The 20848-nt window shown below is 37.6% G+C and overlaps 11 protein-coding genes across 11 annotated transcripts; 9 read left to right on the plus strand and 2 right to left on the minus strand.

The window, feature by feature from the left end:
* Positions 1-15: 15 nt before the first annotated feature.
* On the plus strand, positions 16-2982 carry C9374_001987 (uncharacterized protein; the record flags this gene model as incomplete). Its single annotated transcript, XM_044691354.1, has 1 exon — positions 16-2982. One exon carries the CDS (start codon positions 16-18, stop codon positions 2980-2982), a length of 2967 nt encoding a protein of 988 aa, XP_044550944.1.
* A 63-nt stretch (positions 2983-3045) lies between these two features.
* C9374_001988 (uncharacterized protein) lies at positions 3046-6069 on the minus strand (the record flags this gene model as incomplete). The annotated part of the gene is made up of 1 exon (XM_044691355.1): positions 3046-6069. The coding sequence occupies one exon, from the start codon at positions 6067-6069 to the stop codon at positions 3046-3048; it is 3024 nt and encodes a 1007-aa protein (XP_044550945.1).
* A 306-nt stretch (positions 6070-6375) lies between these two features.
* On the plus strand, positions 6376-7072 carry C9374_001989 (uncharacterized protein; the record flags this gene model as incomplete). Its single annotated transcript, XM_044691356.1, has 2 exons — positions 6376-6459; positions 6545-7072. 2 exons carry the CDS (start codon positions 6376-6378, stop codon positions 7070-7072), a joined length of 612 nt encoding a protein of 203 aa, XP_044550946.1.
* A 125-nt stretch (positions 7073-7197) lies between these two features.
* Positions 7198-7599, plus strand: C9374_001990 (uncharacterized protein; the record flags this gene model as incomplete). The annotated part of the gene is made up of 1 exon (XM_044691358.1): positions 7198-7599. The coding sequence occupies one exon, from the start codon at positions 7198-7200 to the stop codon at positions 7597-7599; it is 402 nt and encodes a 133-aa protein (XP_044550947.1).
* A 241-nt stretch (positions 7600-7840) lies between these two features.
* Positions 7841-9709, plus strand: C9374_001991 (uncharacterized protein; the record flags this gene model as incomplete). The annotated part of the gene is made up of 3 exons (XM_044691359.1): positions 7841-7850; positions 7939-8975; positions 9044-9709. 3 exons carry the CDS (start codon positions 7841-7843, stop codon positions 9707-9709), a joined length of 1713 nt encoding a protein of 570 aa, XP_044550948.1.
* A 437-nt stretch (positions 9710-10146) lies between these two features.
* On the plus strand, positions 10147-12522 carry C9374_001992 (uncharacterized protein; the record flags this gene model as incomplete). The annotated part of the gene is made up of 3 exons (XM_044691360.1): positions 10147-10498; positions 10606-10740; positions 10949-12522. 3 exons carry the CDS (start codon positions 10147-10149, stop codon positions 12520-12522), a joined length of 2061 nt encoding a protein of 686 aa, XP_044550949.1.
* Positions 12523-12715: 193 nt separating this feature from the next.
* Positions 12716-14389, plus strand: C9374_001993 (uncharacterized protein; the record flags this gene model as incomplete). The annotated part of the gene is made up of 1 exon (XM_044691361.1): positions 12716-14389. The coding sequence occupies one exon, from the start codon at positions 12716-12718 to the stop codon at positions 14387-14389; it is 1674 nt and encodes a 557-aa protein (XP_044550950.1).
* Positions 14390-15301: 912 nt separating this feature from the next.
* Positions 15302-16810, plus strand: C9374_001994 (uncharacterized protein; the record flags this gene model as incomplete). The annotated part of the gene is made up of 1 exon (XM_044691362.1): positions 15302-16810. The coding sequence occupies one exon, from the start codon at positions 15302-15304 to the stop codon at positions 16808-16810; it is 1509 nt and encodes a 502-aa protein (XP_044550951.1).
* Positions 16811-16886: 76 nt separating this feature from the next.
* Positions 16887-17804, plus strand: C9374_001995 (uncharacterized protein; the record flags this gene model as incomplete). The annotated part of the gene is made up of 1 exon (XM_044691363.1): positions 16887-17804. One exon carries the CDS (start codon positions 16887-16889, stop codon positions 17802-17804), a length of 918 nt encoding a protein of 305 aa, XP_044550952.1.
* Positions 17805-18247: 443 nt separating this feature from the next.
* C9374_001996 (uncharacterized protein) lies at positions 18248-19261 on the plus strand (the record flags this gene model as incomplete). Its single annotated transcript, XM_044691364.1, has 1 exon — positions 18248-19261. One exon carries the CDS (start codon positions 18248-18250, stop codon positions 19259-19261), a length of 1014 nt encoding a protein of 337 aa, XP_044550953.1.
* A 50-nt stretch (positions 19262-19311) lies between these two features.
* On the minus strand, positions 19312-20846 carry C9374_001997 (uncharacterized protein; the record flags this gene model as incomplete). Its single annotated transcript, XM_044691365.1, has 3 exons — positions 19312-20366; positions 20429-20472; positions 20812-20846. The coding sequence occupies 3 exons, from the start codon at positions 20844-20846 to the stop codon at positions 19312-19314; spliced, it is 1134 nt and encodes a 377-aa protein (XP_044550954.1).
* Positions 20847-20848: the final 2 nt, after the last annotated feature.

Raw genomic sequence — 20848 nt, forward strand, 5'->3', positions numbered from 1 at the left:
ATTGATCACTAAAAAATGTCATCATCTTTATCTGGACATGATGATGATGGAATGGATCGTGCCATGAATTTGACCATCTCAACCTCTCCAAGTGGTCAACAAGAAATTCCAAAACTCATAGTTCCATCCTCCTCTTCCTCCTCTTTATCATTGAATATCATCACCAACACGACAAAGAACATTCCATCATCCCATTCACCAGTGACACCCACTTCCAACAACAACACTCTCGGATCCAATCACACGAGACATCGAAGACTACCCAGTAGTTTTCTTCTTCCCTCAACAACGACAACAACAACAACAACACCGACCACACCAACAACGTCGACTCCATCCTCTACTACCTCCCATCACACCTCCCCCTTTGATCATCATCATCATTCAACAACGAGTACTTCTTCCATCAGCAATAATAAACACAATAAAAACACCAACACCAACACTCTAGGCTCATCAAGGGTGAATACACCACCCCAACAAGAACAGCCTTCCTCTCTGACCCCAACAAGAACACCACCACCTCCAAACATTAACACTCTACCACCATTCAATGCATTATTCAACAGCACAGAGCCATCATCATCTTCGGAACAAGAAGAACCCTTTCGAAGAATTCAATCATCACTTCCTCCTCTTCACTTATTATCATCATCAGCTCCATCAAACATGATGTTAGGCTCAGTTGGTGAGCCTACTACTGCTACTACTATTACTACTACTACTACTAATCATCATACCACCTCTACTACAATGAATATTACTGCAACAAACAATGGTCAAGGCTCATCTTCCTCTCATCCAAATTCTCGTCATTCCTATTCCAATTCCAATTCTGCAGCAGCTGCATCTACCTCCTTCTCCAATAATGTTGAATACTACCATCCTCATATGGCCATGTTCATTAAACGTAAATTTGATGAAGATGAAGAATATCTCATATATTCCTATCCTAATGAAATTACTTCTCCGAATATTCATATTCGATCTTTGAAAGAATTGAGAGGAACTCTACACTCTGTATTCGGAGAATGTAATGATATATTGAATGAAGAAGTGAGATTTTGCTATTTGACTCCCACTGGAAGAAGTGTGAGTGGTCATAGTAATGGTGGTAATGGTATTTATGCAAACAGTCCTGCTTTTACATGGGCAGGTATGGACTCCAACAGTAGTGCTCTCATTCATGGATCTTCAGGAGCTGGAGGTGGTCATACTTCTTCTCCTCTCTTGGGTGCTTCAACACTTCCTGCATCGACAAGTCCACTCTCAGGATTACTCTCAGGATCATCACCTCATCATCATCCTCACTCGTCGTCGCATTCATCTGTACCACCACAGCCACAACAACCACAATCACTACCACCACCACCCTCCTCTTCTTCAGTACCATCTTCCAGTGGTGGCGGTGGCGGTGGTGGTGGCCTGCTAGAGAGTCATTTAATGGCAGCCTCTTCACAACCCAATGAAACGAATTTATTGGAACAACCTTCACCTCCCAAAGCATCTCTTCTTGAATTTTTACAAGAATCAAGAATGAATCCATCTCTAGTGTCATCACCTCCTATCGGTGAAAATACCAACTCGAATATTATTTATTTGAGAGAAACTATTGAAAAAAACAAGAGACCTCTCATTGTTACCTATAAGGTTCTTAAACAGTATATATTTTTATTATATTTACCAATACCTTCTGATTATAGTTATGGAAATGTCATGAAATTGGTTTATGAACAATATGTGAATGAATTATTTGAATTTTTAGATTTTATTTATCAAGACGTTGAAGAGATTATTTCAAACATTTCAGATTATCAATCTCAATTAGATACTATATTTAATAGATTTTTTGAAATGGTATTCCATGATCGAGATTTCAGTTTTGTTAATAGTTTTCAGGATGGATTTGTGAAATTTCAACCATCGTTTCACATTACTCAAACCATCGATGCTGAATTGTCGAATTTAGAAACAATTATGAAAGAAGATTGTTTTAATATTGGAACATGTTTAATCTATAAGGGTTTATTACAATTATCTCATCTTCCAAAGAATATTACAAAACAAGTGATTAGATATTTGACTCACTTTAATATTATTCATCGAGCTCAAGATTCACCAGAAATGGTAATTATTGAAAAAGTTTTTATTAAGGAACAAGTGAACCCATTTGGATTACTCTCTGTGAATGACTCAGTATCGACTCATGACAATGGATATGACTATTTATTGTCAGTTATTACTCAAGGCGAAAAGTTAATGTGTAGCGTTTTATATGCAAAGAGATATCCTCAATCGTATTACGAAGGTGATTTGTATTATGTGGATGAAATGAGAACATGTTTACTTCAATTAGAAAAGAAAGGTATATTCAGTCAAATTAGAAGTCAATTCAAGACCTCTCATTCTCTCGCAAATGTACTATCTATTCCTACTGTATCTATTACGAACAATTCTGATTCTCAAAGAGAAGGTGGTGGAGGTGGTTCTATGAATGACTCTTCAAGTGGTGGCAGTAGTGGTAGTAGTGGTAGCGTCAGTAGTAACAACAGTGGTGCTCATTCGTATGACCCTTCTAATTACGCCAATTATAACATGAAGCATTTTGTGACCCAAGGTCCATATAACGTGCTGCTTGGTTATGTGGTACATTCGAATTCGAATGGTCTGATTTTATTCCACAATAGCCACAATTCATCCATTGCATCCGTCTTCTCGTTGAAATGTCAGGTAATCAGACAAGTTTTGCATAGTAAGAGAATGATTGCCAATGGTTCACAAGATTTTGATCAAATTGTGGAGTTTGGTATTCATATTGACCACAGAGTTCCTCTAGTTGGTACTAGTGTTGCACAAGTTGGATATTGGATTTGTGGAAGAATGAATGACAAGCTGGATGAGTTCTATGTTTGTTATGAAGATTCTATTCCACAAGAGGTGGTTGAGTTGTCTTATAGATTATATAGTCGTTTGTACATCTAGATTTCTTGGTTGAAACTTGTTGAGATATTCCAAATCCATAGGCTCAAAGAATCCCATGATCTCTTATTTATTGCAATAAAGCTTTTTGGCGTCACGAGAATCTTTAAGCAATGAGTTGAGAACGTGGAGCACCAATTTTAGTGTCTTCAAATCAATTGCCTTTCCACGCTCTTCGATGTCTTCATATTTGTCTGCAACGCATGCGTGAATCTTTTCAATGATGGTGTGAGCATTTTCAATGATAGAAGAGTCCAGAGGATTAATATGAACTACAATCTTTTCTAACCAAGCTAATTTAACAAATGTCTGTTCGGTAATATCATAGCCAAGCTGCTGAACCAAAGCCAACAGAACTGGTTGAGAGAATGGACATTCAACTTCGAAAATACATGGATCAATAATTGTGCAAATCCAAACCAACAAATTCAAGTCTGTCTTCTCTAAAACAATAGTGAACGCTTCTTGGTATCTGTGCAATTCAATAAGTGTGAGTAATTTTTCTTTGAGAGCAGCATCACCCAAGTTTGACGGGTCAGATGATTTTGAAACTTGTTGAGAGAAATTCTTCAGCTCTTGTTTGATCGTCTCTACAGTGGTCTCATTGATATCTCTACAGTATTCTTTAAGAGGATTTTTTACCAACTCATCCATGCCTCGTTCAAAGGTCTTACTAATTTGTTCAAACATTCTTCTGCATGATGTTTCAAAAGAGGGAAGCACTGTGGTTTTGAGCACAGTTTGGAAGCTGTCTTGAATTGTCTTTTTGATGGATCCTTCGTCTGAGGTATCAGTAAGAGATTGTTTCAAAGCGTCATTCATTAGGTATGGCAAGGTGTTTCCAAGATCACCCACAACATTTTCAGTGACCGAATTTGCAATCTCGTTAGGTAAATCATTGGAAAGGGTGGCTGAAATTGTTTCAATAAGTTCCTTTTGGCGTTTTCTTTCCTCTGTAAGTCTGGCTACTCTTTCTTGCTCAATTCGTTTATAAAGCTGATCATATTGTCTCTCTGTTTGTGTTTGAATCATTGACTCCATTTGGTTCAATAGATTTCTTTCCATTCTTCGTAGTTCAGATAAAATTTCAAAATTGGAAGATGAGACACCAGCAGTCGATGAGGAAGGGCTTGGAGTTGATGTAGGAATGCTTCCTCCACTAGTAGTATTATTCGTTCCATTAACTACAATGGGCTGGCGCAATGCCACTCCAGTATTGGTACTGACAGGAACTAGTTCCTTAGCGGCGCTTGTTGGATGCACTAAATCTGGCATTGGAATTGGAGGTTTCGTTTCTTGAACAGGAGGACTAACTTGTGAGGACTTGATGCTCAATAGATGTGAACCAGTACTTTGCAGAGCAAACAATCCAAATGTACTTCCAATGGTCATACAAACAGCATTAACAATTGGATACTTGGAGTCAAATTCTGTGATACAATCAAAATAAGGATGTCCTGTTTGCTCAATAAGACCCGTCTTGTTCAATCTCAATACAAATAAAACAGCATTGTGTAAATTGGCAACACATAATACAGTGGATGTAGGATCTAATGTAATCGTGTTGATTGAATTACTTTCCTCCCACTTCTGAGGACGAATAGACATCTGTTGAATAAGCTCAATATCAAGTTCTGGTGAAAGATACCACAATGAAATATCAAAATTGTTTTGTGATGATGTTACAAAGTATCTTTCAACGTTTCTTTCAGTTCCGCTAAAGAATTGGATGTTTAGCAATTCGCTGTTATAAATGTTTGTTTGTTTAACAAGAGTCATATTAGTCCTTCTATCCCAAACATAAATATTACCAAATGAGGATACACAAGCTAGATATTTTCCATCACTAGAGAAGCTCATATCTGTAAGAGATTCATTTTCATCCAGATCGTCAGATAAAATACGAATTCCATCAATGGATTCAATATTTTCACTGTCTAGTTCAATTATTTCTTCGTTTAAATCAGACAGTTTTTCAATATCAAGCATAAATAATTGGTTATCATTTGTGATAGCACAAAGCTCAGAATCAGATTCAGGAGCCCATAAAATTCTCTTAAAGAATCTATGGGATTCTGATGATGGGAAAGCTAAATGCACAATTTTGGTATACCCAAATTGATCTTCTTTTGGATTTCTCAAATCATTCTCTTGTGTCTTGTCCTCAGTGTCAATAACTTGCCATACAATCAATGATCTATCTCTAGATGCTGTAGCTAGTTTGAGATTAGTACCACACTGTAAATCAGAAACAAATTGTTTGTGTCCTTTTAAGAGACATCTTGCACCTGTTTTACGATTAAAAACACGAATTGGACCACCTTTCAAAGTCCAAGCCAAAAAATCGCCTAATACTCCAATATTCTTTCCATTTGAAAATATTAGATCGCACGCGTAATTAGTAATTCCTTTGATTGCAGTTACCTTTTTTCTCTCTTGGTTGGAATCAAGTGGAAATGTTGAATAGACATGATTTTGCTTATCTAGTGGGCCAAACATAAATGGATCAGATGCAACTGGCACTTGGTGTGGAGGAGCATATTTCTGGAGTGCTGATGAAGGTGATTGAGATGAATTTGTTGGCTGTGGAGTAGATGGGGAAGGGACTGGAGTATTGGTTTGATTCTGATTTTGGTAAGATCCCGATACATCATAGGTCGGAGAAGAAGGTGAAATATTACTGCTGCTTAAATTGTTTAAAATCTTTTCGCTTCTCAATTTGGTGTTGCTTGGCTTAGCCTCTGGCACAGGAGTATCTTGTCGAGGAATGTTATAAAGTGCTCCTTGAGTATGAGGAGAAGTGGTTCCAGAAGAGCCTTGTTGTTGCTCTTGATGAGTTTTGATGGTCGTAGGGGTGGATGAGCCTTGTTGTTGTTGCTCGTTACTTGTTAGCCCAGATTGTATTCTCTTCAAATCTTCCAGAATTTGCGATTCAGAAAATGGAGTTTCGTTCATTGTGGGTTGATAGCCCTGGTGTGATTGAGTTTCATACGGATTAAAAGAGAAAGAAGAAAGCTGTGGAGGTAATGTACTGAATTTTTCATGTGCCATTTGGAGGCTTTTCAATAGATCGGGTGGTAATTGATTCATATCAGTCGAATAATTAATTATTATCTAGTTATTTAATTTCAATAAATACGCGTGATACGGCTTTTGTATGCACAGAAGCTCGAAGAAGAAGATGACTTGGAATTTTTGTTTTGATTAGTTTGTTTATTTTTAACTCACCCTCTGTCAAATTTGCGTTCAACACACTCATGAAACAATAAATTCGCAGCTTCTTTTGCTGAGATTCTTCATGACCTTGTTAACTCTGGTCTTTAGAAAATTGTTTTTGCCACGTGGCTTTACAAGTTGTGAAAGACAGACATCACAAAAAAATACACACGGGAATCCATGGCTGGCTCAAAGCAAAAGAAGAGATTGACCACCAATGCAGCCATTTTGAGGAATCACTATATAGCTGTTGGTGTTGTGAATGTACGTTATAATTAAAATTGAAGAAGTATCTGAACATGGTCTTCCGACGTTTCATCTCAAACCTTTCAATTCCGACAATAATTAGATCATTTACCTTGTATATGTTGTATTTTATTATGATACTTTCTCAACATTTAACTGGATTGGATATATTTCTCTCTTGTTGGGATATTTCTTTTGTCTGAAAGCAATTACAAGTTATGCAAAACCAGTTGAATCTATAAATCCAGAAAATGGACAACGAACTCTCCTAGATGTCAATGATTTGAGCGATGTTTCTGGATCTCTTACGGAATACATGTTTGATATTATTTATTTGGAATGTTTTGTTCAATTGGCGACCATCATTTCAGGATGGTTTTACTTGATATTATTAATTATTCCAATCTTTGCAATTTACAAACTCTATTTCTCTCTTGTTCAACCTTTCTTACAGAGCAGATCCATGATGGGACAACTGGCCCACGGTGGCAATGCTCGTCCAACAGAGGCTGACAATATTTCCGATAAGAAGAGAAAAAAGTTAGAAAGACAAGAAAAGAGACAACAACAACAAATGCAAAGAATGAGAATACGTCCACAACAAGCTAGCGGTGATGAGGATGAAGATTAAGTATTACAAATCAGATCAGAGGGTGTTTCAGGTTTTATATTTCACCTGGGCACCCATTTCCCAAATAAACCATAAAAAATTCATCAAGTGGCAGCTCTCTTTATTGTTGAAAACGTTTAGATCAAATGGCTCACTCAAAAGATGATGATGATCACTACACTGATGATCTACTTCCTTCTGCGAATGAGAATGCCATCTCAACAGCATCATCGTTACTGCCTTTGAATGATGAAAGCGAATTTCCTCATGATGAGGATGGTTCTTCTTCATTGGTCGGTCCAATGGGCCATCATCAAATGAATCATACAACAACACCAACGACAAATAGCCATTGTAGCAATAACATTCCAATTTTCATCAAGGAATTATTGAATGAGAAGGATCAAACAATTTGTAAATATATTTGGAGCAATCCCGTACACTGTGGAGAAATTAGTCAAGAGGAGACATCAACGATTGAACCAAGTCATAATAACACTACACAAAAAAATTGTGATGCATTTATTTCTGAATTATACAAACAATAATGGCAAAGAAATTTGAGGGAAAAAGTAAATATTATCAATGTTGATATTGTTAATTATAACTGAAATCATTCACCTTGAATTAACAATATTATTGAATTAATAATTGAAAAATAATATTATTGATGTACAAGTAGATTCAGACATTTTCAATCATGACATGCCGCCTTTACAATCGCTGAATGATGTATCATTTTGTAAATGTAATTTTTGCGGAAATATTATTTTAACTGATTATTTAATAATGCATCTAGGTGTGTATTTCAACAATTAATACGGAGTTGATTAATATTTATGTTGTGATTATTATTTAATCATTGAACTTTTTATTTGACACTCTAGAATTGTGTCAATCCAATATTTTCAAGCCTAAAACATTACCATATCGAGAAATGAAGAAGTCTCAATACAAAGATTCAATCACTGATACGCTGGAAAAATCAAAATTAGACCATGGTCCGCTCAATAATCAAGAAATTGAAAAGGAAATATTCACAAACAATAATTTGAAAAGAACTCAACAGATTGAAGAACCGATATCCAAAAAAGAACGACCAAAAAGAAACAAACCAGCAAACAAACATAATTCTGCAACAAATTCCACTTCAAACAGCGAAAATCAAATGAAATCTAAGAATGGTACTACCAAAAAACCTTCATCCTCCACCACGAACACCACTGCAACACACGGTTACTCAACAAGACAATCTGTAAAATTATTAGATCGAGAAGGAGGCACGAGCGAAAGCCCTTCAGTAGGAAATGCAAAAAATAATTCAAAAAATGTCTCTGTGGTTCCAACCAAAAGTCAATCTCCCTCAAAGCCTCAAAAACATCAAATGACTTCTCCAAACAATGCATCACCTATGGTTGAGAGCGGTGCTATTGGTACTTCTCAAATCAATTCAAGTAAGCAAACCATGTCGACAACAACGACAACAAATACTCTACCTCCTCTTCCACCGATCAATAGAAAACGAGATGTTTCCAAATCTGTAGCAACAACCTCAAGCTCCAAAAACGATAGTAGTTGCAGTAATAATCAACAACAGACCACACCTGCTGAAGAACCTCCAACAAAGGTCAAACGATCGGTTAAATTATTGGATCCACCTAATTTACCTTCCACGAACTCCAAATCAACAACCACTTCCTCCAGGACATCAACAACAGGAAGCCCCATCACCTCATCAAGCCAAGTGACACTGAGCAAAGTCAAAAACTTTTCAATACGCAAAACCAATACTGTAACACCCTTGCCTACAAATAGTGCTACAACCAAAACACTCACTCCATCAACAGCCATTGTTGATCATGGTTCATCTACTAATACTACCACTCTGCCTACCAGCAGCAGTGGCAGTGTGCAAGCACTAGTGGTAGCAGTACTCACGAGAACAACAACCATTCGAATTCCAAAACAGATTTTCAACACAATTCCACGAAGAGTGTTGTTTTATCGAATAATCCATCGGCAACCCTCATGCTTCCAATCAGTAGCAATAATCATCCGCAGCAACCCTCACCTTATACCACTAGTCCCTATGCTATGATTAATAATATGAGTAATAGTGGTACTAATTCTCAAGTTATTACTTATCATCCTTATACGACCTCAAGCCTTCATTCGCCGTCATGCAATACACCACCATCTCAATATTCTTCTATGGCCAATAGCAGTCCATATGCAATTTCGAGCGTATTAGTAGCCTCTACAACACCTTCTCCATATTCTCTCTCCTCATCATTTCAAACCTATCCACAGGTTGTACAAGGTCCGTATTGTATGCATGTCAATGCACCCACAATGGCTCCTACTTCTATTACCTCTCCCTATCAAGTCATCACCAGCACAGCAATGAGAGGGCAGCCAACTCTATTGCCTATCGCTTCCACCACGTTACCAACCTCCTCACTTACCACATTTGTATTGCCAATCACTACTAGTAGTAGTAGTAATAACAGTCATCCATATCATCATAACACCAACACACATCCAAGTATCAGTGTCTCCTCACTTGTTTCTTCTCTCAATACCAGTGGTAGTAGCAACAACTCAACTCATCGAATAGGATCCATAAGTGCTCAGGACATCCTCAATCAAAAAAAGTAGAACGTGATATCCTGAGCTCTGAGCTGATGATAAACAATCATCAACAAATGAAGGAGAAGACAGTCATAGAGCGAGATGCAGTTTTCCTTTCAATCATGAATGCAGAAAGCAACTTGGATGTATCAAAGTCTGATTTCACTGGACATCAACAAACTTGCAAGAAAAAATGTTACAAAATGTAAGCACATGCACAACTAACAGCAGTTATTGTATTTATCACTCACGCTCTATGATTTAAATTAATACAACAATGTATGATATTCCAATTGATTCATGTGACACGTTAATCAAACAACTTGTTTTACAAATCTTCTAATAATGAACTCCGATTCGCTCTGTAATAGCCACAAGAGGATGAGCTAAATATTCCAAGATCAAGTCCAAGACACTCTCATCATGCAGTGACAACAATCATTGGGGAAGCCACTTTTAAAATCATGATTGAAGATAAAACTAAATTGAATTTGTTGAATACAATGATGAAGATTGGAGGTGATGATCAGAACAACAACACAGATTCCTCTCAACCACAATTGCCATCAACAAGACAATCCGTGGGTGGAATAGATGATCAGAATGGTGCCACTACTAATGCCGAGGATGATCAAGGTGGTCTCTCAGGACAATCGAATGCAGAAAAGAAAAAAAAGAGAAGATCATTTTCTCATGTGATTCAACAAACGACCATGAAGCCTATTATGAATATTTCAAAGGGAATATCATCATTGCAGTTTAAATCGAGAGATGTCGAATTGAGAATGAATGAACTACTTGTATATACTGTAAAAGGTAAGAAGAGGGTTAATACGATTGTCATATCCTTACACTTCCAAAATCATCATGACAACAACCATTCATATGAACTTGGTTCTCAATGAAATTTAAATGTTGCTTAGACTCTCACAAAAATAGAAAGTTAAAAGCAGATCTTCATCTTACACATGCATCGATCACCATGGATCCTCTCTACAAAAACTGTATCAAAATTGAAACTAAGGAAAAGATATTGAGAGTGATTATTGAAGATGAAGGTATTCGCAAGGGATGGTTTTATTCTCTCAATGAACAAACAAAATTATTAACCAAAAGAAAGAGGATACAATTATTGCATCTCATTCTTCGTCTTCATTAAGTAGTGGTGGTGATTGTTGTGATCCACAACAACTACTTGCAGGAGCATCTGTGGATACCATTTACCAACCAACTCCACTCAATTCAGCCCTTAATCAAATTTCTAAGGTCGATGGAATGATTTCAGAATTCATCAATCAAATCAATCAAATGAAACCAGACAATACTTTGATCCCAATTCGAATTTATTAGCAGAACCTCCCACAGGTAGAAAGAGAAGATTGAAATTTCCAAGTTTTGAAATTAGTGGAACCACCAACGATGTCTTGGATTCCATACAACCATCGCCATCAACGGGTACTACTACTGCTGTGGATTATTCTCCTCTACATTCAACTCAAATGAAAATGGAACCCATCGTAAAAGAACATCTTTCCTTGCTCTCCACTGAGTTTACAAATATTCAAAACTTTACGTTTGCAAGTGCCATTGCTCATTTAACCATGATTGGACACACGGTGATGGAAAAGGCTCAAATTGAAGCCAGCACTCAATCCATTATTAATATGACTGGAGGATCTACCATTCTCAAACAAGGTTATCTTATCAAGGCTGGGCCCAATGATCATCAACCATGGAAAAAGAGATATTGTGTTCTCACTGAAGCACGTGAATTTAGATATTTGGAAGATATTGGAGGTGCTCCTAAAGGTTTATTTTCTGTTGAGAATGCATGGGCATCGAGAATCAATGATGAATCCATTCATATCATTCCGTTTGCCACTACACAACAAGCCTTGTTCACTATGGGAAGTAGTTTTGCTTCAAGAAGATTTCTCTTTAAAATTGAAACAGTGGATCGAGTATACAAATTTGAAGCTCCTTCCTATGTTTCCATGAAGAGTTGGTTTCAAGCGCTTGAACTCTGTGGTTGTCATGTGAAGGCAGATGAGAATGATGGAATTATTCTGAGTGGAAAGTTATTGAAAGAGAGAATGACCACCACTACTACAACAACTACTACTACTACATCGACGAGTTCAGGAAATGCTAATAAGGATGAATCATCACATTCATCTCAATGGATCTCACGACATGTTGTACTATTGGAATCCAATGAATTGAAATATTACAATAAGAAGGGAGGTACCTTATTGGGAACGATCAAACTCGAAGAGAGTTATATTAATCGTGTGACATCAGGTAGTAGTAGTGGTAGTGGTAGCGCAACACAAGCGGAATCCTCTCCCAATACTTCATACCATTATCGATTTAAAATTTATACACCCGAAAGAACTCATCAATTTGAAACGAAGGATGAAGAAACTCTTCAGAAATGGATCAATACCATTGTTCAATATAGTGCACACAGTGGAGGTGGTGAGGGATGTAAGCTGAGAAATGAAAACGATCCAGAACCCATCTTCAAGAAAAAACTCAATCATTTCTATCTCAAATCTACTGAACAAGTCATTTTGGAGAAACAAGAAAAACTACAGGATTATATTGTGAGTGAGGAAAAGTTAAAGAGTAAATTAATGAGAAATAAGAGTCAAGCGTCATCGAGCGCAAAACTGAATTCAAGTATGAGAAAAGCTCACAATGAAAGTCTAACATTGAGTGAAGAAGGTCATCGTGTGGAAGGATCATCCTCACCTATGAGTGAACCTCCCAACTCGAGTAAATTTATCTCCAAAGACTCCCAACAAAGCAGATCAGTTGAAGAGAATTGTGAAGAATGACAATAATAACAAGACACTATCACCAATACAGGCAATACAGGAACAGCAGCAGATACGTGAAAAAGAATTGATTAGAGCGGATGATACTTCTTCTGATGGGATGAGTCAGCCAAAAACCACCAATGATCATCCTATCCAAAAAACATCATCCCATATTGATACAAACATCAACGATGTTCAAGAAGCAACAACAATGGAACGTCACGAAGAATATAGTACGTCACCGGCAGCAACTGCAAGTATCATGACTGAATCCAAGGATATTGTTCCTTTACCATCTACAACATGTGAAAGTCCCTCAACTAAGGAGACTGAGGAGACTTCACTCTCTGAATTGATCCAAGCATCTACTGATAACGAAGAAGCCTCCATTCCCAATGCATGTAAACTCAACGAAAATGACATGACTCGATCACATGATTCGACAACAACGACTACTTCACGGCCACAGGACTCTGAATCATGGAATACTGCCGAGCCACGTCAAAGTAAGGAGTTGGCAGTATCCACTCATTCATCAACGATTAATGATTTGAATAAGAAGGTTTCTTCTTCTCTCAAAGACGATCATGAAGCTACTCTTCAGCAACATATGGAATTCGAGCGAGCACAAGAGCTTGATGAAGATCATCACTACAGAGTATCCAATCCCACTCATAACACTCACAAAGGATCACTCAACTGCATTCAACCTACCTTTGTCTATGAAGTGGTTCAAGGGCTCTCTCCAACCATTGTCATTGATAATGGCTCTGGTGTATTGAAGGCTGGTTTCGTTGATGAAGAATATCCGAGTGCAGTGTTTAATAACATGATTGGAAGATTAAAAGAATATCATGCAAAAGGAATGATTCCGTCCACCACATCTGCTGGTAACCATGTGGGACAACAATTATATTTCGGAGATGGTGCTCAGGCTTTGAGAAGTCTCCTTTCTCTCTCCTATCCCGTGGAGAAGGGAATTGTTAAGAACTTTGAAGATTGTGAAATGATGCTTCAATACACTCAAGATTGTCTTGGATTGGAGAGCTTTTCAGAACATCCAGTATTAATGACAGAATCTCCTGATAATCCAAAGGCCAAACGAGAAAGACAAACCCAAATGATGTTCGAAACCTTTGATGTACCATATTTATATATGGCCAAATCAGCTGTGTTAGCTTTGTTTGCGTATGGAAGTGTCACGGGAATGTGTTTAGATTCTGGTGATGGAGTGACTCATGTTGTACCAATCTATGAAGGATACTCACTACCTCATGCTGTGAATCGATTGAATCTGGCAGGAAAGGATCTCACTCATTACATGATGCAACTATTGAATGAAAGAGAATTTTCGAGTCAGTTATTTACTACTCATGGAGGAACAACGGCTGCTTTTGAAATTGTGAGATGCTTGAAAGAAGAGTTGTGTGAAGTCAGTGAGTCAACGAGTTCAACCTCTCCTACTGTAAATTATGAACTACCTGATGGCTCTTCAATTAGTGTTGGCAATGAGAGATTTAAATGTCCAGAGTTGTTATTCAATCCATCCCTCACAGGTAATCACGATTCATTGGGTATTGTCGAATTGTGTAAAAAGACCATCTATGACACAGACATTGATTTGAGAAAAACTTTGGCACATAATATTTTCCTTGCTGGTGGTTCTACAAAATTCAAAGGACTTCAAGCAAGATTGCAGAACGACTTGCAAGAAGCATTACCTTATTCTCAAAAAGTGAGAGTTAAGAATTCTACAGATTCACAACATTTGGCTTGGATTGGAGGTTCTATTTTGGGTAAAATGTCAAGATTTACCTATGACGCAATGAGCAGAGAGGAATATGACGAGATGGGTCCATGCCATGCTCATATCAAGTTCATGTAGGAGGATGTTACTTGTGAGAAATGATAAGGATTTGAGTAGGGTTTGATTGTCTCTTGTGAAAACATTGTCACGAGAATGATAGAATTCGAACATTGTCCAAATGGAGTGGCGATCGCGTGGCCACAACGGAATCGGAGTTCACAATTAAGGGTTTCTGAATCCCGAAAAAAACCTCAAATATTTGGAGTCACCATCAAATTACCATCTCCACAATAGGTATCTTATAAATTTATCAGATAAATTTTTGGCGAAAGAGTTTGTACAGTGATCGTGGGTGCATTCCCATCCCAATTTAAGGAGAAATCAAAGGCCTCAAATTCAATAGGACCTCTACGGTATACGGACAGTAGTGTATTTTGTAAATAACTGTTACATCAGAAGAGAACCCATCAACATCAATACTGGTCCGATTGACATCACTCTCTCACTATGATGCCACAGTAACACACTCTCTTGAACCCCTTCACTTGCACCATAGCCTAATATTAGAGAAGAAAAAAGCATCAGCTCATTCTCATCTGTACATTGCCTTATCTGTAATTATTATTGGCTCAAGATCAAAACTACGGAACCCATTTGAAGTCCTCCTCTCTGCCATCGTAAATTTCGTTCATTATCATCATCGTACGACATCCACCTTCTTCATATATTTGGAAGTCTCTCTTTTTCATCACATCATTACTCTATCTCCTTCTCTGAAGCAAGTGAATCTCTGTAGAGTAAACAACGAACAAATTTGAACGAACAAACACTCTCACCACTCTGAATTCAAGAAAAAAGAAATTGCCAACAACACATCTGGAGTGCTTCCGATCATCATCATTGAGGAATTTCGAGTGTTCATCATCAAACCCGAAATTCTAACGAGATAACCACCCATACTACTACCTTCATTCTAACCTCATCATCATCATGTTCTTTAGAATCTCTCCTTCTGTAAGCACACCTCCAAGACAACCCTCTTCTTCTTCATCGAGTAATAATAACCATCAACCCACGACAACAGCTCATTCGAATTCATTGAGATCGAAACAAATCCAAGAGCAACATGCCATGATTGCATCCAATATCATTTCTGGTGGTGTGACTTCTGGAAGTAATGTCATGTCTGACATTTACTCTCCACAAACTTCTCCTTTTGAACTGTCATCATCCTCTTCTTCCCCTCCAACTTGCTCTCCTACTTTGTATATCAATAGACAAGAAGATTCAGCACAACTAAGAAGAAGAAGAGATACAGATGCATTGACATCCATGGAGAATACTACTCCTCAAGGAAGTGACAAGGGCACTGCATTGTCCTTATCCTTCTCCAATGTGTCCATGGCTGTTGTCAATAATCAACAATCCAAGAAAAGGAAAATGGATATCTCAACAGATGATTCTTCTACAATCCAAAACCAACTCGATTCCAATGCAGAATTTGAACTGGACACAAGTTTTGAAATGAAAATGTCAAAGGTGCTTGGCTCGTTTGACGATCAAATGGACATTTCACCCACCACACCCAAGCATGAAAAATCTCTCAAGAACTTTAAGGATGACTATAAGGGACCACGATTTGACTCTACGAATCGCACCATTGCCAAATACGGAGAGGATAATCGAGTATTCATTGTAGGACTATTAGGTTATGATTTTAGTGAGAATGACCTTGAAGTAACACCTACCAATGACACGAATGGAAATTTACAACGTTTGAAACAAATGTTTGCCAATTTATTCAATAATCAAATTGCTCCATTGTGGACTTCCAACGCACCACCAACATCCAGCACTGCTACTACTACTACTATCAACACAACTACAGGCACCACCTCTACTTTAAGTACAAACTCAACAACCAACCAAATGGTACATCACAACAATCATCATGACGATCATGCCACCATTCATGGAGATCCAGCCAAAGAATGTGCCATCATTTCTCGATGGAGAGAAGTTCCACAATTGAGAAACACTAGGATTAAGCAACTCAGTTGTGGTGGCTATCATGTCTTGATTTTAACGGACAATCATGAAGTGTATGGTTCAGGATGGAACAAGTATGGTCAGTGTTCAACTCGCAAGTTTGGATCCAGTAGTAAGGTATTCAAAACGAGAAATGAGAGAGGTGAAATTGAATATTGTGAAGTTCAGCCCTTCCACAAAATTGAATTTCCAGAAAAAATTGTTTCGCTCAATGCCAGTGGTCGACACTCACTCTTCATTAGTGAAACTGGAAGAGTGTATGGTAGTGGATGTAATTTACATGGACGTATGGGATCAGAATTCATTGATATTCCTCAGATACAACAACACAATAGTTCCAACCCTGAAGAGATGAGTCTTCATGGAGGCTCTCATTCAGGATCCTCAACAACCTTCGAGTCAGAAAATGCTTCAGGAATATTCTCTCCAAAACTTCTTGGCGGTATCTAAAGAAAAGAGAGCTTACTATGTGGGTAAAGCCTTTTGGCATTCCATCATTGCTACCAGTGATTTGAGAGTGTATGCCATGGGTCAAGGAGATGAGGGAAAACTTGGAATTGGTTTCATGAAACCATCAAGCTCTACCACTACTACTACTACAACATCCACTACACACCATCATCATCACCCCTTCGAAGGCACACATTGTTATGAACCTACAGAAATTGTAGAACTTCGAGGTCGTGAACTCTTGGAAGCTGAAGGTGGAGCATGGCACACCATCTTCCTGACCAAATCCACCAATCCTTCCATGTACAATAATGATTTGTGGGTGTGTGGTTCTAATTATTGGGGACAATTAGCATTGCCTTCCAAGAAAAACAACTCCTCTTCCAATCAAACACCTGATTTTTCAACGACCAATGTACCAGTCATGCATCCCTTCTTTTGTGGAAAGAGAAATCCATCAACGAATCCAATTCAAGTATGTGCGGGATCCAATTTCAATGCTGTACTTTGTGAAGATGGTTCAGTGTATTGTTTTGGATGTGGATCCAGTGGTAAGACTGGTATGGGCCATTGCCGTACAGTGAAAACACCCACCAAATTAACTTCCGTTCCCAAGAATATTACAAGCATTTCGACTGGTTCCAATCACTTGATGTTATTGACCTCAACAGGTGAATTGTATGGTGTTGGTTGGAATTTTTATGGACAGTGTGGCTATGATCAAGATATTGAAAACATTGGCAAAATTAAGGATACTTCCACCGCTCCATACATGGAAGGAGAAAGTTTGGGGAAATCCGAGGCCTATGACATACCAAGAATCAAGAGACTCACTGGTGTTGAAGTTCAATCAGTGGCCACAGGTGCCTACTTTACCATCATTACTACAAGTGCAACGAGTAACAAACGAAAACAAGAAGAAATTGCAAGAAAACGAAATGGTATTCAGGTTCGAAGAGGCTTCAATGATATTTCCATCGTCACTCAACTGTAATAAACGGCTGCCGTTTAGCAAAATCAAATCACTTGCATTTTCTGGGTGTTGAACGGGAGTGAATGCATTCTTTGGATGGAACACGTGATCAAAGAGTTCATCCAACTGGCACTGCCTTCCAATAAGAAGTGAAAACAGCAACGGAAATTTCAACACTCTTGTTTCGCGTCATTCTTTTTTCACTTTGAAGAGAAAGAAAAAAATTGATCCTTTTCAACGTTGCGTGTATCTTGTTGGTTGGTTGAAATTCAAGGTACTGACCGTTTGGCTCTTCCGGAAAAGATTGGTTCATTTCCTTTGCTCTTGTTTCAAGCTACTTACCGTTCACCTCTCTTCTCACTCTCTTTACACGACCACTATATATTTTAATAGTATTTCCATATTTATATTTGTTGTAATTCTCTGCAGAGAAAAAAGAGGCTACTTTCATCATCACCACTAAAATGACTTCATCATCTTATCTATGTGGCTTCATTTCGGAAGCTCAATCTCCACTCGAACGATGGAGGTCATACGTACAACAAGGTTTATTCTCGAACGAGCTTCATTTTCTCTCCTATCGAGGATACATGATTCCAATTGTTATGGTATTGAGTATGGCCTTCCATAGCTTACTGTACTATGTACTCTCTGATTGGTTTTCAAAGAAATACAGCAGTACTTTTAGGAAAAAGATATTCAACTCCGAGTTGGATAGGAAAGAGTGGAACAGCAGAATGGTTTCCAACGTTCATGCCGTTATTGCTACTGTATTATCTTTCTATTGTCTTTTTTCTGTATATTTACCAACAGATAATTATAATGGAATATTGGCCAAGTCAGCTCCGATTTGTACATTTCTTTTGACGTATTGTGCTGGTTACTTTTTATATGATTTGATTATTGTGGCCGCTGATTATCCACATTTAGGAGGAATGGAAACAATTTTGCATCATACCACCTCATTTGTTGCTTTAATTGGAAGCATGCTCTGGGAAAAGTGTGTGGTATTGCTCGTTCTCATGTTATTCACAGAAATTTCCACTCCATTTGTGAACCAAAGATATTTTCTTTCGAAATGCAATATGAAATCAACTAAATTATATGCATACAATGGAATTTTAATGTGGGCATCTTTTGGAATTGTTAGAATCTCCTTCTGCTTTTACATGCCCTATATTATTTTGGCTGATTCTTTGACATGGTGTTCATTCCCAATTGGATGGATTATTGGTGTATGGATCATGGTTATCTCCATCTCACTTCTCAACATTATTTGGTTCTATAAGATTACATCTGGATTGATTCAAGTTCTTTTTGCTAAACCTGTGACAACACGCAATTTGGATGACTCTACTCCATCCACCTCAACGGCAAAGAATGAAGACACCAAAGAAGCTCATACAGACTCTGAAGATGAAGCTGATGATGTTAGTGAAGCAACTTCCACTACACTCCCTCTTGTCTCTAGAAGATAAATGTCACAAATATTATAAAACTGATTTTTTTCTTGACTGTACAATAACTTTTAATTCTTAACTCGATATTCTCCACTGTCACACTCTAGAACCCCTTCTTTCACTAAAATACCCAAAAAAGCTCCCAGCTCAGTCAAGGACTTATCAAATGGAGGGAGAGGATCTAAAGGAAACATTCCTAACATGTTATGAATTTTCGATAAAGGCATACTGTCAAAGTTGTTGAGCATTCCGATAATCAAGTCTTGATACACGCGCATAGCCTCCTCAGGATTCTGCACTGCCGACGATTCATCCATATTGTCATCTTCAACTTGTGTATTGAGTGATGATAGACTGTCGACCAATTTAAGACTATCTCCATTTTCCACAATGATTCCTCGCTTTGTCCAGGTAGAAATTCTCTTTTGGAATTGTTTCTCATCAACATTCATTAATTCGCACATTTCTCTCATGGACCACTCATTTCTGTCAGAAAAATGGAAGAGAATCGAAGCTGATATTGGATGAATGTCAACAAATGAAACTACCTCTCCACCAATTTCAATGTCAAAATCAATGGAACCTAATTGTTTTTCCCATAACAGCTTACGAGGTGCTTTGATTGCATTATACTGAGAAGCATACTCTTCCATTAATTGTTCAACAAATGGGTGTAAATGAATAGTGGTATTGTTTTCGTCCGATTGTGGAACTTGTAGTGAGGAATGTTGGTTAAATAGTTGTTGAGGCCAATAGTTCTTTGATAACATAAACACGCTTGGAATTTGTGAATCAGGTTGAATGGTAATCTCAGCAAGATTTTCATTGGATAATTCAATGTAATCAATTCTATTTGCAAGCCTTCCTTGAATTCCAGAGTTGAGAAATTTCGAATCGGATATATCTTTCAGCATGATTTCACAATTTTGCATATTCTTTTCTCCGAATCTAATTTTCAATAATTCTACCATTTTAGCTTCGTTATTGGTTTCATATGTTTCATTCTTCAAAAGCGTTTCTGCTAATATCGTTCTATATTCGTTGACAAATATTTCTCTATTTCCTTTATACATGTCAATAAATATTTTGATGATATCAGGCTTTTCCAATTTAGATTTAGATGCTGTTCCATTAAAAAATGTATTGTTGATACCACTTTTCATGTACTGAACAACATGAACTTACATGAAGGATGAATAGGTTTTGGATTCCAATTTTCATTGAGCCCTCTGCATCATCAGAATCATAGTCGATATTACTTTGTGGAGGATCTGAAGTAAGTAGTTCATTATACAATGCCGATTCATTTTGCTCATCGATCATTTCATTGACAATACAACGAACAGCATCTGGTCTCTTTTCTCTTAGGTATTCCTTAATGTGGAATGATACAGAATCTAGGATATTCCAGTAGGATCAATAATTAAGAGAGACTTAATAATCCGTATGAAAGCCATGATAATATTCTTTGTTTCTACACTAGCAATTAACAACCTATTTTTCACACTGTAGTATTCGAGTCGATCCTCAATTCATGTAATGTAATGTTACAACAGTTGCATACTTACCTTTTGTTTAACTCCTCAACCAATTCTTGATGCATAC

The sequence above is a fragment of the Naegleria lovaniensis genome (assembly GCF_003324165.1).
Source record: "Naegleria lovaniensis strain ATCC 30569 chromosome Unknown tig013, whole genome shotgun sequence".
Classification (NCBI taxonomy): Eukaryota; Heterolobosea; class Eutetramitea; order Acrasida; family Naegleriidae; genus Naegleria; species Naegleria lovaniensis.